This window comes from Macaca mulatta, chromosome 15 (assembly GCF_049350105.2).
Source record: "Macaca mulatta isolate MMU2019108-1 chromosome 15, T2T-MMU8v2.0, whole genome shotgun sequence".
Classification (NCBI taxonomy): domain Eukaryota; kingdom Metazoa; phylum Chordata; class Mammalia; order Primates; family Cercopithecidae; genus Macaca; species Macaca mulatta.
In genome coordinates this window covers 46,659,071-46,681,573 of record NC_133420.1, presented here as the reverse complement: position 1 = coordinate 46,681,573, position 22,503 = coordinate 46,659,071, and the positions used below count along the sequence as shown (strand labels likewise).

The 22,503-nt window shown below is 40.2% G+C and overlaps 1 protein-coding gene across 1 annotated transcript; it reads left to right on the top strand.

The window, feature by feature from the left end:
• Nucleotides 1-723: 723 nt before the first annotated feature.
• DNAJC25 (DnaJ heat shock protein family (Hsp40) member C25) lies at nt 724-21,997 on the top strand. Its single transcript, NM_001204971.1, is given in 4 exon segments — nt 724-1,114; nt 14,122-14,274; nt 16,800-17,270; nt 20,751-21,997. Coding segments are annotated over 4 exon segments (1,083 nt in total). The 5' UTR covers nt 724-778; the 3' UTR covers nt 20,874-21,997.
• Nucleotides 21,998-22,503: the final 506 nt, after the last annotated feature.

The following is a 22,503-nucleotide window of genomic DNA, read 5'->3' as shown; positions in this document are numbered from 1 at the left end:
GTTGTCCCGGGAACGCGTAACCCAGGGTGGACGCACAGACCTGCGTACAGAGATTTTTGATTGTCATGACTGGGGATGGTGGCACTACTGGCATTTAGTGTGGAGAGGCCAGAGATGCTGCTAAACATCTTACAATGCAAAGGGCAGCCCCTCCAAGGCAAAGAATTATCTGGTCTAAAATGTCAATAGTGTGGAGACTGAGAAAAACTGAACTAGATGGCCACGAATTTTCAGGGTCCCTATCTAGTACACAGGCAGCGCCTAGAATTGCTAAATTCATCTTCCGTTTGGAACGGCAGCATGGGGTTAGTGAGAGGAAGGCGTCCGGGGCTGGCTGCTGGCTTTAAAGGCGTACGTGCAAATCTTTTTGAAGCTGATAACGGGACGCGAGAGAGCCAGGTAGGTTATCTATTACAGCAGGTCAAGTGATGATGTCGAAAAGGCTGCGTGTGCCGGGCACTGTGGTAGGTAAAGCGCTCCGCACACCCCGCCTAAGCGCGCCTGGGACAGAGGCATCCCGCAGGTCCGACCAAAAACAAATCCTCCAGCTGCTGGGACTGGGAAAGCGTTAAGTGACGCACCGGAAGCAGCCTAGTGGCTGAGGCGTCCTTCTCCCTAGCAACCGGTTGCGAAGGAAGTAGTTGCTGTAGCGCGCCCTGTGCGCCTGCGTGGAGGCGCCGGCTGCTGACGTGGAACTGGGGGCCAGGCCGGCCGAGCCGGGCCCGCGGCGGAGTGCTGCAGAATCTCTGGGGTGGTAGGTCCGCCAGCGAGGCTGGGGATGGGGGCGCCGCTGCTCTCTCCCGGTTGGGCAGCTGGGGCTGCCGGTCGGCGCTCGTATGTGCTGCTGGCGCCCTTCCTGCTGACGCTGCTGCTAGTGCGGCCCTCGGGGGCCCTGGTGGAGGGGCTCTACTGCGGCACGCGGGACTGCTACGAGGTGCTGGGCGTGAGCCGCTCGGCGGGCAAAGCGGAGATCGCGCGGGCCTACCGCCAGCTGGCCCGGCGCTACCACCCCGACCGATATCGGCCGGAGCCCGCCGACGAGGGCCCCGGGCGGACGCCGCAGAGCGCCGAGGAGGCTTTCCTGCTGGTGGCAACCGCCTATGAGACGCTCAAGGTGAGGCCTGCGGGAGCGGAGGGGCTTCGAAGCACGGCCGCGGGAAGCGCACGGCGCCTTCCGACCCCGGTCCGCGGAGCGTAGGCCTCTGTGACTCCGAAATTGAGCGCATCCGCTGCCGCGACCTTTAGGATACTCACGTGTCCCACGTGGCCCTGTGAAAGAACCGAGTCGGCCCCCCGGGGCCTCAGGGGGCACAGCTAACCTCCTCGTCCTCCTCCTTTTTGTGACAGTCATTGTTATGCAAAGCTTTGGTCATCTTACGATTTCGTGAAAATATTTTAATAACGTGCATTTCACATTCGAAAAGCAGGGTGATCATTATTAGTGGGATCCGGGGTCGCCCACAACAGGGAAAGTGTGGAATATCGAGTGACAACTGTGATCGCATCAGTTTGATAGGACAGAAATTTGGTTTCTGGAAATAGTGTTAATGGTGACACTTAGCTTGGGTTTAAGGAACTAAGAAAACACCGAGAAGAACAATGAACAACCAGTCAAGAGACCAGATGTGACTCTTTGCTGTGACACCCCTGTATGACCTTGGATAGTGACTTAATATGTTGGAATAGCTGTTTCTTCATATGCAAAATTAAGGCCATGATACCTCCTCCCAGGGTTATTATGGGGATTAAATGATAAGTGTACGAACCGCCCCCCTTTCCATAGGGCCCATAAATGGGTGCTTAATGACTTGGGTACAAAACTCAGAATTTCTAATAGGAAATATTTTGTGAATATGTATTTATATTTCATTTGACAGAGGTTTTATTGAGTCTTGTGGGGATGAGAAATTTAGCCCAATGCTGTTTTCTTCTACTACTGCAAAAAATGAAGCCAACCAGGACATCACGAAGTATAAATCGTATTTGATGGTGGTATTACTGCTTGAAAGGCCCCATCATACTAATACATCAGCGATTGTAGTTGTAAAGTATTTCTTTCTAGCCTTTTTTTTTTCCCGAAGCAAAATTTTCCATGTTGCTAGGTAGCCTGCATTTAATGACTGTACTTTGAGTGGATATAATTTAACCTTGCATTGTTTCTCCAGATTGTTTTTCCAGAGCTGAAAATAGTCAAGGAGCTAGCAGCTTTATTCATGCCTTCCAGAACAGTTTGGATAATCTGGAGTCATAAAATGACTGGTGGAGGGGCAGGCCCTGAATTAGGTAAACTAGGTACATTGAACTAGGTAAAATGTAATTTACCTAGTTCATTAAATTCTCACTAGCGTTAGTGAAATTTTATGGCAGTTAACTGAGGGATGGCTGGGGAACTGGGAAAGTGCTGAGGCCCCAGAGGGCTTTGTTGCTGATTGTGTAAAGAGTGGTGGAAAAAAGACTCCAGAAAAAATTAGGAAAGAACTCTCCATCCAGGGCACTTCAGCATATGAAGCTCCAACCTCTGTTCTTTGTATTCAGCCAGAAGCCCTGATGGTGCATAAGGGAGCCCTGGACCAGTGTGTGAAATCATAATGGAATTTACTAGGGATAGTAAAATTGATAGAATTAGGGATGTTAGTCATGTTAATTTGTTTCAGGCTTGAGATAGTAATAGGGTTGTGGTGCTTGAATTTAGGTTGAGCGTCAGGAATGCAGTAGTTGTTAGGATGATATAGATAATTAGGTTAAAGATAGTGATATTTGGATTGTATATTAGTTATACCATTATGATTTCACACACTGATTTATAAACCAAGACCATGCAATAGTATTTAGTGTGTTTGACTTTTGGGGACTTAGGGAGTTTATGGACTTTGGAAGTTAAACAAGTGGACACTTACCCTCTGTGTCAACCCATCTTCTGGAAGATGGAGAACTTCCAGAAGAGAGGGCAGCAGAAACACTGCCAGCTGTTGCCTTCTGCTGGGCTTTGTAGGATTGGAGATGAGTAGGTTTGGCATGAGAATGGTGAGCATGTTGGTAAGAACTTTGAAAACAAGTGCCATGATTAGACGGTAGAAATAGTGACTGTAGCGACTCCTGCTGGGAGGGCCACCAGGAGAGACTGAACAGACCCCTCCACCCCCAGGACTGATCTGATGAATCTGTATGGTTTCCTCTAAAGGTTTCTACCCCTAAAGTTTACCACTGATTGTCAGCTAATGAAAAGCTAGATAAAATAAGTGATCCATTCAAGATCATGAATGTTTAGGCAGTTAAAAACCAGTGTGTCTGGAGTAGGTAACACTTGTACTCTTGACTCTGACGGGTTTGTGGTAGCTACAGATATCTTGAAACGGGGGAGTAGAAGTGGAGTTGTACTGATGGAGGAGGGAATGAGGTGAGTGTTCTATAGCTCCCCCAGAACCCCCCGTGTCTTACTGTGGAAATTATCTGTGAGACAAAAGGGATGTCTGGAGATATTTTGGATCCTTGAAAATCAGACCTAGCAGAACTCTTTGAAAACTTGCATTTTAAATTTATAGAGATGAACGTGTATTCATCTTCCAAGTGGAGCATCTCCAAGAACTATTTACCTCATTGAAGATGCTCTCTCTTGGAATAAGGATAAGGACTTTGGCTTGCTGTGTGTGGGAGCAATTATTACAGGGTGGTCTGCTTTAATTTCTGTCATAATGGAGAATTGTGAGAAAGTTGCCAAATAATATCTTTTCTGGGTAATGCTAGGTTTTAATGAACTGAGGTCATCCAGTTTGGAGGGCTTCAGCCTTCTATATTATCCCATTGAGGCAATGGAGATGTAATGGCTGTTTTGTTTGGATTGTATCCTCTGGCTCTGAACAGGGTTTGTGAGGGGTAAGAGGTCCAGGTAGTGTTTGCTAAGAGAAGGTCAGATAGAATAGTGGGAGAAGTTGAGTTCCAGTGACTCTGGAATAAAAATGGGATGCAGAAGCCTGTCTCTGAATATTGATAATAAATACATCACCAAAATGGAAACTATAATTATGTAAAACATCAGTGGATTTATGATTCTGAGGTTGTTTTGGTCAAATAAATGCCCTTTTGAGAGGGTTTTGTTTTTTTTTTTTTTTAGATGGTGGTTAAAAATAAGTACACTAACATGACTTAAATACAGTTGGTAAGACAAGAAGATATGACATTTGGTTATTACTATTTTAGCAAAAAGATTTTACCTGTGCATGGAGAAGTGGAGGAAAACCAAGAAAAGAAGTGTGGCTAGTAATGGAAGGCAAAGGCACTGGCCACATGCTTTCACCAAGTCATGCTTAGTTCACATCCCCAAATAAATTACAGTTCCAGATCTCAGCAAAACTTCAAGCCATTATGATTTCACACACTGCTTTAGAAACTAAGACCATGCAATAGTATTTAGTGTGTTTGACTTTTGGGAATTGAGGGTGTTTATGGACTTTGGAAGTTAAACAAGTGGACACTTACCCTCTGTGTCAACATTGGATCTCATGAGGTAGAATAATCTGGTCCCACTTACATGTTTTTAAAGTGGCTATAGCACTTATCACACTGCGTTGTAAGTACTGAGTAGGTCTCTCTTTCCCACTAAACCATGCTCCTTGTTTTTTGTGTGTATATCCGTAGCACCTAGCACAGTGTCTGGCACATCAGAGCATTAATGTTATAAAAACTCTTATCTGGAGACATTCAGATAGAATGGAAATGGAAAGTGGATTTCTGGCATTTTGACATTGGTACGTGCAACGCCCTTTGCCATTTCACTCAAATTAATTGCAATTTTAAAGAGTGGTATAGATAAGTAAATTAGATGGTTATGAGTGAAAAATTCCTGCATGAGAGAAAAATTGCACTTCTACTTTTAATGTTCTGAGGGTTTTTAAGTGAGAACAATAATTTTTGAATGTAGATAAAAATTGGATAATACATGAAATATGAGAAATGGCATAGAAATAAGCAGATAAGAGAACAACTTGAAAGGATGCACTTAGAAAAACTATGATTGGTAAAAAATGCAGAAGTGTAGAATTTATGGCATTTTGCAGGATCACAAGAAAAGAGCCTAGAAAAGGTCTTGGGAATATTTCTGGCATGAAGGTGAAGGCTGTTTGATAAGTTGAAAAGATGTGTAGAGAGGGCATTCTACTCTGGACTTGTCTTGCAAAGGAAACATTGCAAGAACACTTCAGTTTCCTTTTTATCAGTCTGATGTGGCAGGGCTTTAGCACTTAGGAATAATTTAGCAAAAAACGATTCTGAACTCCCTGCCTTGTTATGTTTCTGTTTATTGTTCATTCCTTATATTCTGTTACTGAACCCTTTCTTTAACTGGGACTGACATAGGCGCTCAGAGGAGACCATAACAAAGGAAAGGCGCAGTTTCTGGCTTAAAGTTTTTAGTAACAAGGAGGACAGATACTTATTGTTCAGTTGTTATTTAAGTTATATAATACAAGTCTGTGCAGATTATATTGCGGTGCTGAGAGGAAGTGATTATGTCTTCTTGGATTAGAGAAGGTGGTACTCTTTTGAGTTGATCAGGAACAAAGTCACCAAGGTTGATGGTGAAAGGACATTTCTGGTAGAGAGGAAACTTGATCAACAGAAACATAGTCATGAGTGTGCAAGGCTTGTTCCAGGAATGAGATGTAGTTTCATGAGGTATTATAGTAATGAGCATTTCCTCCACCAAGGATCATTTTTATCATATTTTTCCCAGGGACTCTGTTTTGGGGAAAAAATGAACTGCATGTATTACTATTCTTTTTCGACACTATCCAGATTGTATTTAATCAGTCATTCATGGTAATTGAATAATCATAAAAATATTTAAAAATTATATAAATTGCTTTCTTTTTTGAGACAGGGTCTCACTATATTGCCCAGGCTGGTCTTGAAATCCTATGCTCAAGCAGTCTTCCTGCCTCAGTCTCCCAAATTGCTGGGATTACTGGCACATGCACTGAACCCTAAAATTAGATAAATTTCTATTATAGGTGTGATGCTGATAAACAACCAAATTAAGTTAATTTATAGTCCATAGATGGCGTATAGTTTTCATTTCATATGCCAACCCTGATTGGTCATGATTACCTGGAACAAAACTCTTACCTTTTAAGAGTTTTGGCTGGGCGCGGTGGCTCAAGCCTGTAATCCCAGCACTTTGGGAGGCCGAGACGGGCGGATCACGAGGTCGGGAGATCGAGACCATCCTGGCTGACACGGTGAAACCCCGTCTCTACTAAAAAGTACAAAAAACTAGCCGGGCGAGGTGGCGGGCGCCTGTAGTCCCAGCTACTCGGGAGGCTGAGGCAGGAGAATGGCGTGAACCCGGGAGGCGGAGCTTGCAGTGAGCTGAGATCCAGCCACTGCACTCCAGCCTGGGCGACAGAGTGAGACTCCGTCTCAAAAAAAAAAAGAGTTTTGAGACCTTTTCTGGGTTTAGTGGGAAAGAGTAACACGTTTGATAGTAATGTTTCCCATGGCCCCAGAAAAAGGATGTGGCAGCATATGTACCACATTTACTATTTCTGCTGTGAACCCATAAATGTTAGTTTTTCCTGGTTTCTTAATTTCAGCGATTACTCCCTACTTATGGCCAAGGGTGATTATATCCCAGGCATGTTTGATTCTGGTGCCATGACTGGCTGACATATGATGTAATCAACAACCAATCAGAGTTCTTAATCAACCTGAAAACTACTGACAATATAATACTAGCTAGAAACTGAGTACTAGACATTTTAATTTAGCTTGTACAGATTTATCGTAGGTAAATAGAACATTTTGAGATACTCACAAGAGCGCAAAGACACTTACTGTTTTTCATAGACTTTAGGGGATCTGCTATTTCTAGGTTGGGAGCCTGCGAGGTGCCATGGGAGGGAGAATGTTGCAGGATACTGGAACATAGTCTGGGATCAGATGATGAATGACCCCTTACGTTGTGTTCAGGAATTGGAACTTTATGTATTGAATAGTTACCAGAAGTTTTAAAGTGGAGAAATGACACAGTCTTATGTTTGTTTTAGGAAGAAAACTCTGGGAGCAGTTTTGAGAATGGTTTGGGGAGGGCAAAAAGGTATTCTTGACTGAACTCATTTTACTTACACTGTCTTCTTCTGGTATCCCTCTTCTGTCATTCTTCTGGAATCTTCTTCCGTCATTCCTCTTTGGCAACTTGAAAATCTCCTACTTGGTTCATTTCCCACTCCTTTCGCTTCATTTTGCTTCTTTTAAAGCTACACTCACATTTTTCCTTCCTTTGCTTGCTGTTTACTGTCTTTACTTTCTCATCTCCCTTTCATTCATGCTATCATAGACTGGCGTGTGCCCCAGCACGTGTTGAAACTGTTCTTGTTAAGGCGAACAATGACTCTCTACTCACCAGATCTGATTAGATTGACTGCTCTTCATTTCTTCCTCCTCCTGGAATTTTGTGTCATGTGATATTGTTGACCACTTAGTACTTTTTAAGGTGTTCTTCCCTGACTTCCTTGATGTAGTCTTTGTCTGTTTCTCTGTCCTCGCCATTTCTTTTCAGTCTTTATAGTCTTTTCTACTACCTACCCCGTAAGCATTGCGATTCTGTTGAGTTCTTCTTTGTGTACTTTTTCTTTTTTATTTTCTAAGCTCTTCCTGATGAAACTCAACTGTATCCTTGACCTAAGCCACTGCTTTTAAGCTGGCAATTCTAAAACCTGCATGTTCTCCAGGCTCATATTCTCAACTGCCTCTCCTGTAGCACAGGTACCCACAGTTAAACATGTCTGAAGTCAATCTTGTTATCTTTGTGAAAGCATAAACTTTAAAAGAAGATATAATTATGACTCTCACAAATACAGAGTGAACATGTGTCAGAGATTTTATTTAACATACTAATCAGTGAGGGAACCAGTAAGATACTAAAACTAGTTGAAAGAGAAAAAGTGCCAACATTTGTAATCAGATAGGGAATGCTGAAATGCCTGTAAAACTAGAGAATACCTACCAAGCAATAATGTGTTGCATTCCACTGGACAGAATTTGTCTTTCTGTGAATAGGAGTCATTTACATTATTTCCAGTTTTCTACAAGTTACTTCTGTCGGTAGAGTTAAATAGGTTAGTCAAAGACAAAAGGTGCACTCCTCTGCAGGAATAGATAATCCTTGAGGCTTCAGAAATTGAAAGGATATCTAGTAATATTTTTCTTCCTAGTTCAAAATCTTCCACAATTTTTCCTTGCATCTTCTCCAAGCTTGCTGTTTTTTTCCTGTATTCGTTATTTTAATAACAGTGTCTACGTAGTAACTCTAATTAAAAACTTCAGTATCATGCTGAACATCTCCTTTGTTTCTTGTGTACCCCTTTACTTATCAAGTCCTATTCTTAGCTGCTAAAATCTGTTTCTCCCTCATTCTACTTTTTGCGATACTACCAGAATTGTCTTTGAGCAATATATACTTCTACACAATGCTATTGTTCTCATACTTGGAAACATTTTTGTTTTTGAATAGCACAGATGATAACATCCTAACTCTTTGGCGCAACATACAAGATCCTCAACAGTTCTTATTCAAACTTGCCTTCCTAGCTGTATTTATTACTCCTTTCTTCCTAAATTTCCCCAATGCTTAAGCTTCCCTGAATCCATGATATTTTTTCATACTTTTATACCCTTAACACTTGCTGTTTCCTTTGCCTGGAACAAGTTTCACTACGCCTTACTTGCTTTCCGAGATCTAGCCCCCATTTCCCTTCTGCTGTGAATCCCATTGCTAGTGTTTTTAGACAGAGTCAGCCCCTTTTCCTTAGCATACTCAATTGTGTTTTTCTCGCTTGCTAGATTCTTCTTCTAGATGGAGGGTTCTTGAGGCGATGGCCTTGTCTTGTCTTTTTATTCTCTTTTTGTGCTCAATACAAGGCCTAATGCCCTCTATCATCATTTTTGAAATGAAAACAACTAAGGTTTTTAAAAACTCAGGTGACCAAGTTGATGCTGATAGTATTAACTGAAACACAGAGGAATAGACTTGGTTTTTTAGCATGTTGAGTTGAGATATTTATGTTGCATTTAGAAAATGTTCAGGACATAGTTGAGAATAGGAGGAGGCAAGAAAAACAGATACAAGCGTTACTAGTATGTAGGTAATATTCCAAATCATGGAAGTTGTTGAGACTATGTGCAGAATGAGAAGAGAAGATAGAAGAGAAGAGAAGTTGCACTAGTGACTAGTGGGCAGGAAACAAGAAAAAAAATGAAATGGGTAGTGGTTAATTTTCTCCCTCTTTTGTAGGATATAATGGCCTGGAAAAAAATTTAGACCAGAGATTGTTTTTTGTTTTTTGTTTTTTGAAGGATCATTTGTGCGCGTGTGTGTGGCGGGGGGGTTGTGTGTGTGTGGATTTAAAGAAAATAAGATTAATATATATTGAGTGAATACAGTAATACATTTTCATATATCATTGATTCCTGACCTTTACCACCCCAAAAATGGTTTTTATACTCTGTGTAGTAGGAAGCTTTAAATGTAAAACTAGCTGCAATATCAAATTATTGCAATTTATGTACTGAGATCACGCAGTTCATGACTTCCTTCAAGGGCAAGAACATAAATATTTTTGCCTCTGGGGAGGGGGATGACCCCTTTAAGAGAAGGAAGGATTCAGTGCTTTCTTTGCTTGTGGGTTTCCTCTTGTTCACTTTTGATCTAGATATTGGTGGTTATGTTCCAGTCCTCCTGCATATGCCCAAGAGGATTGGGAGTGGAATGGACACCAGCAGAAGCACTACAGTTTTTCCTGTAGAGATTAGAAACAAGGAGCTTATTGCCCTGCTTGTCAAGGCTCAGGACAGACAGGAGGAAGAAACAAGTATAAAGGTTTTGGTTTTGGAAAGAAGTTGGACTCTCCAGACCCTGGGACCTTAAGATCCACAAAATTGCTGAAAGAAAAAGTACTACCTTATTGAAAGGTAAGATATTAAACTGTTTTAAGGTTTAAGCTATGTTAGCCACAGTAGCATATTTTCATAAACTATGAATTCAAGCAGTCACTTCTGCCAAACTGAAGTTTTTATGACATCGCTACCCATCCAGCCTTGCTGGTGAGATGGAGACCTACGTAGTGGAGAGATGCATATTGCAAGGAAAAACCTTCACAAAAGTTCACTCGTTTTTGAAATAATGTTTACTGAATGCCAGGCACTGTACTAGGCCTTGGATATACAGAGATTAATGAGTTACCCTACCTACTTTCTAGAAATTCTCATTCTAAGAAAAGAAAAAACTGATTATTACAATGTGATAAGTGCTATAATAAATAGGTACCAAGTGTAATAAGAATGATCTAACTGTCTGGGGCAGTAACATTTACATTCTAAAGGATTAATAGGACTCATGAGGTTCAAATTAGAGAAAAATATACGTTTGAAGACATAGGTATGAAAAGGAACGTTGTGTTGGAATAACACACCAAATTCCAGAAATTGCTCTCTGAATATTTCCTATGGATAAAAGAGGGGGAAATGATAAGGGATGTTGCTAGGTAGGTAAGTTTGGACCAGTTGTGAAGGCCTGGTGGCATGCGTAGGAAATTTTAACTTTGGCCATGAGAACACATTGGAGATTAAAAAAAAAAAAAAAAAAAAAGTTGTGTGGCTACCTTAATTCAAGATGAGTAGGAAAAAAAAATATGGTATTCAAATAAGAATCTACCTTAGCTTTCTACTTGAGTCCCAGAAAGAAAGATGGTCCTTCTTATTATGTCTTTTCTTTGCTAATATTCTTGGTATCCTCTTGTTCTTACTAGGTTGATTCTAAACTTAGTAGGTTACTAAAGAGCAGAAGTTTGACTTAGACTGAGAACTCCTAAGTTTTACCAATTTGTACTGCCCTTGATTCTAAAGTGTATGTATGCCTCACTGATCGTCATCAGTATGCATGAAAACTGATCATTTTCTTGATTTTGGAGAGAAAGTTTTAAGCCCTAGAACGGAGATAAAATAAATTGAATAAATGCTGTAACAAGGAAGTGGCCAACTTTTTCGTGTAATCATGGCCAAAAGAGGGTCATACATTTATGGTGACCCTAACGAAAAGAAAACCATCCAAAGAGAAGTCAGACTTGACCCTGAGATGTCTTGCAGGAATTTGGTAGTTTGAGGACTCCATTAGGGGACCTTGAACAGATTCCACAAGCTCTGCTTGCAGCAGAGAGGCCAGACACAAGGTATAAGTTCTGGAGTTGCTTGTGTTGAAGTATTAGTTGACCGTTGTGTTAAAGGAGTTCAGGACTTGGTAAAGTCAATAATCTAGAAACCAGTGAGAAAATAGTGACCCTGGTGAAAGATCTGAGTGAAATGCTTGAAGAGGGATGATATCTGCGTTCTGTAGAACAGAGATAAGAGAATAAAAAGAGGCGATAGTCATTGGACACATGATGTCCACATACCAATTTCAATGACACTCCAAGACCTTACTCCATATGCTTCAACCAGGAGGAGTACAGACAGCCGGGGCAAAGGGCTGCGCAGAGACGATGAGGCTCATAGGAATCTGATCTCAGTGTGGCATTTAGTTTAAGAGCTACGTGTAATCTAGTTGTAGCAAGAAGAACTGTACTTGAAGAAATACATTTCAAAAGGCATCTGTCATGATTGGATGATTAAAGTCAAGGGTTTTAGGCTCCAAAACAGGGCATTTCTATAAAATTAGCCCAAAAAGCAGAGGGAAATGGAAAAATTCTCAGACGATTTCTTGAGGTACTCAAAATGAGACACATGAAGAGACACGGGCTTTAGTCTTCAGGGCTGTCTGTGTAGCCCTTATATAGGTTTACCCTTTCTGGGTTAGAAGCTCTGGAATAGGATGATGACTTAAAGAAGGAGTCACGGATTGACAGTTGAGGCATATAGCAGCTGCCACAAGAAAATCCTTTTTGACTGAAGAGAGCATACAAGGAGTGAATCTGAAAATAATACTAGCTTGAGCTCACCCGTCCTTGTATAACTGACAGTTTTCATATTGGCCCTTCATATAAATATATTTATATCTAATTAAGCTAGCTACTAGTTTATATAATTTCGTATACTGGTAAGAGGTAAGAAATTTTTTGAATGTAATGACTATAGGAGAACTTACTGAGAATGATCTCACACAAATTCAAAATTTTTATTTTATTTTATTTTATTTTATTTTATTTTTTGAAACGGAGTCTTGCTCTGTTGCCCAGGCTGGAGTGCAGTGGTACAATCTCGGCTCACTGCAAGCTTCGCCTCCCGGGTTTACGCCATTCTCCTGCCTCAGCCTCCCGAGTAGCTGGGATTACAAGTGCAGGCCACTATGACCGGCTAATTTTTGTGTTTTCAGTAGAAATGGGATTTTGCTATGTTGGCCAGGCTGGTCTCAAACTCCTGACCTCAAGTTACCTGCCTGCCTTGACCTCCCAAAGTGCTGGGATTACAGGCGTGAACGCCTGTGCCTGGCCCAAAATTCTTAATAGAAAATACATAATGATTTTAATGGATACAAGGAAGATTTTGTTATTAGCAAATTTCTTACTTTAAATCTAAAAAACTACATGTTGGAGGACTCAGAAAGTGGTCCTGAACAGACCCCAGAGAATCTGTGTACAGTAGCAAGACACCAAGTTTAGATTTTGAAATGCTTTTAGCTAGGAATCTACAACTTAATAAATGTTGAAGAATTCATTCCTCTAAGATAAAAAAAGACTTTTTTTTTTTTTTTTTTTTGGAGGCAGGGTCTTGCTCCTTGCTCTCTTAGCCCAGACTGGAGTGTGATGGCATGATCATGGCTCATTGCAGCCTTGCTCCCAGGCTTAAGTGATTTCCCACCTGGGGAACATCCTGGGAAGCTGGGACTACAGGCACATGCCACCATGCCCTGCGCAAATACAGTTTTTAAAATTTTTTGTAAAGACGAGGTCTCACTATGCTGCCCAGGCTGATCTCAAACTCCTGGGCTCAAGCAGTCCTCCCACCTTGGTCTCCCAAAGTGCTGGGATTACAGGCATGAGTCACCACACCTGGCAAAACAGACTTTTGTTTTTGTAATGGTTTTTATTATACTCATGTATAGAGATTAAATAATTTGTTTTGATTTTATAATAGTTTTTATCTTTATTTTTTTTTTTTGAAATGGGGCAAGTTGGAAAATGTAATAGGTTTCCTGTGAGATAAAGAGCAAATCATGACCTGGTTTAATAACTCTGCAACCTGCCTAGCTCAGTACAACATTGGCATTTATCTCTGTTGGAAATTGATTAGAATCAGAGAATTTTTTTTAAATGTTTTATCTGTGAACATACAGAGCAGCATTTTGGAATGCTATAATTCTTTCAAGGAGTTTGTATCAGTAAGAAAGATCTATATGTTACCTCATTTGTGACCTGGGCTGGACGGCACATTATAGTGATGAAGTACTACATATTTGTAACATGTTTTTGTATAATGTTTGTTATTTGATCTTCACAACAACCATGTAAAAATAATACAGCAGGGATTGTCACCTCTTTTTGTAAATGAAGAAGAAGGAGGCTCAGAGAGGCTAAATATTTTATCTGAGGTCACAAAGCTAGACTTTGACCGTTGGACTGCATGGGTGTCTCAAGTGTTTCTTTGAGATGGACATAATTCAGTTTTGTAGGCACAGACTGGCTTTACCGACTTTTTGCTGTCTTAATCATTGCTTTTAGCAGAAAACTATCTATACAAGGCTGGGACATGATTGTGAATATTTACAAGAAATAAGCTTTTAAAAAAAATCAACAGTTGTTAAGAGTAGTTGTGAACAGGCTTTTATTAGCACCGAGCATTAGCTAAAAAGATTGAAAGGTTCATTGTTATTAAAGTGTTTTTATTTTTCCAGGAGGACTAACAATACTGAAGAACTTAGACAAATATTTTTGTTATGCTTTTATATCTAATATTGAAGTTTTGGAAATTTACATGGCTTTGAAGAGTAATGGGAAATTTTTTGATTTTGACAATTTCAGTATTTTTACTCAGATTAACCTTACATAATTATAAAATTCTGTATTTGATTTAACAGATTATAAACTAAGGCCATTTAATGGACTGTCCTGTGAAGTTGGATATCTTGTCATTTTACAGGATGAGGAAACACGAAAAGATTATGATTACATGCTGGATCATCCAGAAGAGTACTACAGCCATTACTACCACTACTATAGCAGGCGCTTGGCCCCTAAGGTGGATGTTAGAGTCGTGATTTTGGTCAGTGTGTGTGCTATTTCAGTGTTTCAGGTATGTATCCGTGGATATTTGTATCTATATTTATGTGCATTTAGTGCACATTGCCTAGTGCTAGTCATTAAAGCCTAACTGCGAGTATCTTTTTGTAAAATTTTACTTCTAGTTGAGATCTGTTTTATTCATTGGCAGTATTAGAATCTTTGTTAGTGGCAAATCTAAGAAATTGTTGAAGAATGTCATTATTACTACAAAACAACCCCTCAAAAATCCAGAGCCTTTTTCATTGCTCCCTCTGGAGTATTTTCTACATAGTAGCCAGAGTGAACGTCAGCTAATTCATATCATTTACCTTTGTAGGACTTTTCAATGACTTCCCATTAAATGTGGGAGAAATCTGAATTCCTTAGTCTGGCCTAACAAGTCCCGGCTCCAGTCACCAAATGCCAGTAGTGCTTGCCATCATTATTGTAACAACCAGAAATGTCCACGCGTTTCTGTGTGCCCCTTTAAGGGTGCTTCTGCTCAGGTTGAAACCACTGAAATAGATTAAAAGAGACATAGGAACTTTCTTTTGTTTTGTTTTTGTTTTGAGACCAGAGTCTCACTCTGTCGCCCAGGCTGGAGTGCAGTGGCGCGATCTCGGCTCACTGCAACCTGCGTCTCCCAGGTTCATGCCATTCTCCTGCCTCAACCTCCTGAGTAGCTGGGACTACAGGCACGCACCACCACACCCGGCCAGCTTTTTGTATTTTAGTTTCACCATGTTGGCCAGGATGGTCTCGAACTCCTGACCTTGTGATCCGCCTGCCTTGACCTCCCAAAGTGCTAGAATTACAGGCGTGAGCCACTACGCCCAGCCAGGAGCTTTTTATGTTGTAAAGTATCACAAAAATTTAACTTCTGCCTAAAATAAGTTTTCCCTGTTATTAAACTAGCCACACCTATCACATGCTCCTTTAGAGGAAATGAGCAAGTCAGATGACTAGAATGAAGCAATTTGCTTGTTTGAAAATTACTTCTCCAGTTTGATTCCCAGAAACGACATGATACTCAGTGTGTGTGTTTTTTTTTTTTTTTTTTTTTTTTAAGAGATGGGGTCTCACTCTGTCACCCAGACTGGAGTGCAGTGGAGTGATCGTGGCTCACTGTAGCCTCTACTTCTTGGGCTCAGGTGATCCTCCAACCTCAGCCTCCCAAATAGCTGGGACTACAGGCATGTGCCACCACACCTGCCTAATTTTTGTATTTTTTTTTAGTAGAGACACGGTTTTGCCATGTTGCCCAGGCTGGTCTTGAGCTCCTGGGCTCAAGCAGTCCACTTACTGCAGCCTCTCAAAGTGCTGGGATTACAGGCGTGAGCCCCTGCACTTGGCCGACATTCAATTTTTATGAATAAAAACTATATTGGAAACTAAGGTGGTGTATTTAAAATGTGTCAGCATTTGTAGAACGATTTACCCTTTCAAAGGGGAGAGCAGGGATAATTTTACTTTCTTGTTTTAAACAATGTAATACTGTAGTAACTTTAAAATATATTCTTTTTTTTTTTTTTTTTTTTTTTTTTGAGACGGAGACTCGCTCTGTCGCCCAGGCTGGAGTGCAGTGGCCAGATCTCAGCTCACTGCAAGCTCCGCCTCCCGGGTTCACGCCATTCTCCTGCCTCAGCCTCCCGAGTAGCTGGGACTACAGGCGCCCACCACCGCGCCCGGCTAGTTTTTTGTATTTTTTAGTAGAGACGGGGTTTCACCGTGTTAGCCAGGATGGTCTCGATCTCCTGACCTCGTGATCCGCCCGTCTCGGCCTCCCAAAGTGCTGGGATTACAGGCGTGAGCCACCGCGCCCGGCTAAAATATATTCTTAATAGATTGCTACTATTGCAGGGTATTATCTGTATATCCGCTATATTCATTCAGTTAAACAGGAGCTGAAATTTATGGAGGTACTATGTGAGAAGCAGGGCATTTTCTGACAAACCCTTTGTGGTTGAATACAGTTATGAAGTAAGTTAATGTTTTCCTATCCAAATAGGTAGAGTTCAACCATATTTGAATCTCTCAGAATAGGATGAGTGCCACTGTGATATATGCAGATGGCTTAGGAAAAGAGATGGGAATGAATATAGTTGCCTGAGTCTATGCCCTATGAGGTTTTTAAACAAATTCCTCACCAGCTAGATTTTGCCATTTAACTCTTTTTCTAGTAAGTAGGTTACTGTTTAAAAAAAAAAAAAAAAGAAAAAAAATTTTTTTAAGTGATCTAGGGAAGAGCCAAACGGTAAAGATATGAAACCACAGGTGTGGTATGACACATTGAGCATCCTTTGATCTTGGGCATCTCCTGACTGCATCAGTGATTTTTGGCTCAGCTCAGAGTTTACCTTACTTATCCAGCCTTGAGATCCTGTGTATGCATGGGCTTGGTTCAGTTGTATCTTTTACTTACAAAGTAGTATCTTTGAGATCCCTAGTTTTAACTGTAATGGTTTCTTGGGAGATAGTATTCACCGAGACTCTATCATTCCTTTAACTTAGATTGGATAATGAAAATGACTCATTGTTCTCTGTTAATTATTCTAGTTTTTCAGCTGGTGGAATAGCTACAATAAAGCAATCAGCTACCTAGCCACAGTGCCCAAGTACCGTATCCAGGCTACAGAGATTGCCAAGCAGCAGGGACTGCTCAAAAAAGCCAAAGAAAAAGGCAAAAACAAAAAGTCCAAAGAGGAAATTCGTGACGAGGAGGAGAACATCATAAAGAACATTATCAAAAGTAAAATAGATATAAAGGGGGGCTATCAGAAACCCCAAATCTGTGATCTTCTCCTGTTTCAAATTATCTTAGCTCCATTTCACCTATGCTCATACATAGTTTGGTATTGCCGGTGGATCTATAATTTTAACATCAAAGGCAAAGAATATGGAGAGGAAGAGAGATTGTACATTATACGTAAATCTATGAAGATGTCAAAGTCTCAATTTGATAGTCTAGAAGATCATCAGAAAGAAACTTTTCTTAAACGAGAGCTCTGGATCAAGGAGAATTATGAGGTGAGTAGTCACTCTGCTGTGATTTTCACTGTCATCCACCTGGCCAAGTTAAAATCAGGTGTATTATAACGAGGGATCACAGAAGTCTGCTCACATTTCTGAAATCCAACAGTTAAACAATTAGTAAAGATCTTACTTTTATTGGAAGTAGGACTCTATTTGGTAGTGAGACAGTGGGTTTTTAACCTGTAATTTCTCTTTTTAGAGGATGAACTTCAAATACTTTAATTGACTAATTCTGGAAAAGTTTTAAGAATGTTAAACTGCATTGGAAGGATATGCATGTTTGCACTAACTAAAATTTGGCCCGCCCCAAGTTTTCTTCCAATCCTGTAAACCTAGCCACAGAAACTAAAATAAATAAATAAATAAATAAATAAATAAATAAACAGAGTAAGAGGTGGAAATTTTGTTGAGATGACTTCATTTCAAAATAATTGAGCACAAGATCTTCTGCATAATAACTGACATCTATAGAAAGTTACTTTTATTTTGCTTTTAAATTAAATCGAATTATTGTAATGCCTCTAAACTTCTGGGCATTTTAATAAATGCTTTATGCTACAGTTGTCACCTACAAAAATTACTTTGAGGTGATCAGCTACGTAGCCGTGGTGTTAAAGGGATTAGCAGTCTCATTATCATAATGACACTGTTTTAGATTCAGGGTAAAATTAATTGGCTATGATGTTAAATATAAGAATAGAGCACAGTGAAACTTTTGTGGGTTTTTTTTTTGTGTTTTTTTTTTGAGACGGAGTCTTGCTCTGTCACCCAGGTTGGAGTGTAGCAGCGTGATCTCATCTCACTGCAAGCTCCGCCTCCCGGGTTCACGCCATTCTCCTGCCTCAGCCTCCCGAGTAGCTGGGACTACAGGTGCTCACCACCACACTCGGCTAATTTTTTGTATTTTTAGTAGAGACAGGGTTTCACTGTGTAAGCCAGGATGGTCTCGAACTCCTGACCTCGTGATCCACCCGCCTCGGCCTCCCAGAGTGCTGGGATTACAGGCGTGAGCCACTGCGCCTGGCGTTTTTTTTCTTGTTTTTATCATATAGTGTTGGGGTTTTGCCATGTTGTCCAGCATGGTCTCAAACTCCTGAACTCAAGCAATCTGCCCACCTTGGCCTCTTAGAGTGCTGGGATTACAGGCATCAGCCACTGCACCCAGCCAAAACCTTCTTAAGAAATCTGAGATACATTAGTTTTTTTTAGTTTCACAGTCATTTCATTTTGTATGTGATGTCCTAAATAGATTTCACTGAAATTAAAGTTTTGGTCTGAATTATATTTACGTAATTTAGCTTACTGTGAATTGCCCGATATTTTACCAAGTATACCTATATATTTATCCTGTTCATAAATAAAATAAAAAATGTTATTTAGGGCCGGTGTGGTGGCTCACACTTGTAATCCCAGCACTTTGGGAGGCCAGGGCAGGCAGATCACTTGAGGTCAGGAGTTCGAGACCAGCCTCACCAACATGGTGAAATCCTGTCTCAAAATACAAAAAAAATAGCTGAGCATGGTGGTGTGCGCATGTAATCCTAGCCACTCGGGAGGCTGAGGCAGGAGAATCGCTTGAACCAGGGAGGCAGAAGTTGCAGTGAGCCAAGATTGTACCACTGCACTCTGGCCTGGGCAACAGAGTGAGACTCCATCTCAAAAAAAAAAAAAATGTTATTTAGTTACAGCATACCAGTTAGCTCCTAAACTATTTGAAAAGCTTGTTCTTTTAAGTAGGTTAAACGTTTAAAGGTTTTCTTTTTTAAGACGGTGAAGCAGCTGAATCTGCAAAACCGTGTCTTTCTTAGGGTGCTGTTGTGGGGTGAATTATGTTATCGTATGAAGTTGTCTTAGTCTTTACTTCCTAATATTTGGAAGTAAAATCATTTCTTTCCAAAATTTTATGTGGCTATGAAACTGGCTAAGACAGCTTGTTCATTTTGCTTTAGTTGACGTGCATTAAAAGTTACAGAATTGCAGGCTGGGTGCGGTGGCTCATGCCTGTAATCCCAGCACTTTGGGAGGCCGAGGCAGGCAGATTGCTTGAGCTCAGGAGTTTGAGACCAGCCTGGGCAACATGGTGAAACCCTGTCTCTACCAAAAAATACAAAAAAATAACTGGGCGTGGTGGTGCCTCTGGTCCTAGCTACTCAGAGGTTAGAGTGAGCCAAGATTGTGCTACTGTATTCCAGCCTGGGTGACAGAGACTCCATCGCAAAAAAAAAAAAAGAGTTGCAAGAAATGCAGGTGTTCTGTGTTCTCACAAGTTTTAACTGGTTTATTTAACCTTCTTTGGAAACTTTAATTTAAAAAAATGAAAAAATTCATAATTATCTTTAGATGAAAGTAGATGTAAGTTCAGTTTGGAGATAAACATGTATGTAAGGTCATTTTGTTCCTTGGTTAAGATCACCAAATCTGAAAGTCATCAGTTAAATTTACAAAGGACCATATTAAAAAAATAAAGTTTTGATTCTTTGATATTAGACATTAGTTGTAGAGGGGAAGTGTTAAGCCCTTTAGTCAATTTTCATTGAGGAAAAGAATGTATTCCTAGGTTACAGAAATCAGTGACAAAAAATTATTAGTTCTAGGCTGGGCGCAGTGGCCCACACCTGTAATCCCAGCACTTTGGGAGGTCGACGTGGGTGGATCACCTGAGGCCAGGAGTTCCAGACCAGCCTGGCCAACATGGTGAAACCCTATTTCTCCTTTAAAAAAAAAACAAAAACAAAAACAAAAAAATTAGCCAGGCGTGGTGGCATGCTCCTGTAGTCCCAGTTAGGGAGGCTGAGACAGGAAAATTGCTTGAACCCAGGAGGCAGAGATTACAGTGAGCTGAGATGGCACCACTGCACTCCAGCCTAGGCAACCAAGAGAGACCTTGTCTCAAAAAACAAAAAAAATTACTAGTTCTTTTTTTTTTTTTTTAATTTGAGTTGGAGTTTCACTCTTGTTGCCCAGGCTGGAGTGCAATGGTATGATCTCAGCTCACTGCAACCTCCACCTCCCAGGTTCAAGCAGTTCTCCTGCCTCAGCCTCCCCAGTATCTGGGTTATAGGCACGTGCCACCATGCCTGGGTAATTTTTTGTATATATATTTTAGTAGAGATGGGGGTTTCACCATGTTGGCCAGGCTGGTTTTGAACTTCTGACCTCAGGTGATCCACCCGTCTCGGCCTCCCAATGTGCTGGGATTACAGGCGTGAGCCACCACAAGCGGCCACAAAATTGCTAGTTCTTATACAGGTTGTTCTTTCATGTTTAACACTGAATGTTAAAATAGTTAATTGCAAATAAATAAATAAATAAAATACTTAATTGTTTAGTATTTTTAGGAGGTGAATGATTATCAATACATTCACTGGAAACTGTTTACCTAACGTTATATTTGAAAAATGTAAATATGCCATAAAGCTAATGGCAAATGTTTCTCTTTGGATTGTGAAGTTACCTAGTTATTTATACTTACAGGTCTACAAGCAAGAACAAGAGGAGGAATTAAAGAAAAAGTTGGCAAATGACCCCAGATGGAAGAGATACAGGAGATGGATGAAGAATGAAGGGCCTGGGCGGTTAACATTTGTGGATGACTGAAGATTGATGGAATGCTACTATGCCAAACCTTAATTGTGATATTATTTTCATAACTGAATTATTTTAGAAATGTATCAATTGACTGCTGCTCAGCAGTAACTAAAATTCCTCAAGTATTTGATTAAACAGAATAATGTCGAAATTTAAACCTTCCCTTAAAACTTTATACATAAGACATTTATGATTGTTCAACTTTTATAATCTATTTGTGGATTTTGTTAAAAGATTTCACATGAAGATTTATTAGTTGCCATTTAAAATTTTTATATGTTTAGTTAAAAGATTTGACATGAAAATTTATTAGATACCATTTGAACATTTTATGTGTTATGTGTTTATTCTTTCGAGAGTGTTCCCTCTTTGTAATAATGCTACATTTTTCTGTTTTCATGGCCTCTGTATTTTCACAAAACACCAAAAACAGCATTTAATTATATTATCATGAGTGTTTTTCTGGACACAAACTTCAGTAGAATGACCTAACAAGTCGTTTTCATTACAGTCATTATAGGATTGAAATACGTTCAAAGTAACCTCTAGGAAAGTCTTCTGCTAGAATATCCCCCCTCTATTCATTATAATATTCTTTGTTTTTAAAGCCAAATATAATAGTCTTAATAAGATCAGAAACTCTCCAGGAGAGTGAGTCTACCCTCATGTCCTTGTAGGATGATCTTGATTATAGTCTCATTATAGGGCTATAACTGTATTCTCAACATTTCTCCAGAAAGGACCTTGTAAAAAGGTCTTTTGTACCACAGTATTGGTTTTTTTCCCCTCTCTTCACTTAAAAAAAAAAAATAGCAGGCAGAAATAGCGTACTGAAAAGTTGTTCATCTATTATGAAGTCCTTGAGTGGTGAAAAATCCATTGTACATGAGAACATTTCTGTGCATTTAAACCAGAAACGAGGTACATGGCTGTGTGCTCTTCTATCAACCAATGAAATGTGTTTTTACATGTGTGGCAGTGCAAGTAAATAACACATTATTTGACTTAATCAGGCATGATACTGCACCAGAGTATCAAAGTATCGGTACATATTCATGGTAGTAAGTCAGTACCCCTGTTAAAGGATTTATCCCATTGCTTCATATTAATAAAATGGTTACAATATATCACAAGTTTGTTGGTATGACATTTTAAGTGAAAAATTAACATTGCTTTCATGTAATTTTTAAAGATGAGTATAGCATATTCAATATGCAGAATCTGTTTCCAGCTAAAGTAAGCTAGTCGTTTTGAGAGCTGAGCCCCAGACAATGTGAGACACAGCTGGAAGGCTGAGTTCCATGCATGCTAACGTAGACAAGGTAGTTAATCTGCAAGGACTTCAGTTGGCTCAATTATAAACTTGGGGAAGAGTCTGACCAGATTATCACTAGGGCCTTTTTGCAGCTCTAAAATTATTTATATTTTTGTAAACTTTAGATGAAAGTGTTTTATGCATCCATTCTGTTGGAGGAGTGTGGAGAAGGTACAGAACTGAATTACAGGTAGCTGTGTTTTAGACTTCAAATGCCCACCTCTTAGCTATAGACAAAATGCCTTTCAAAGATGCTGTGGTTGCCTGTAGAGTCAGCAATCCCTGTCTTGGTGAATGTATTATCATATAGTTAACACACAATGG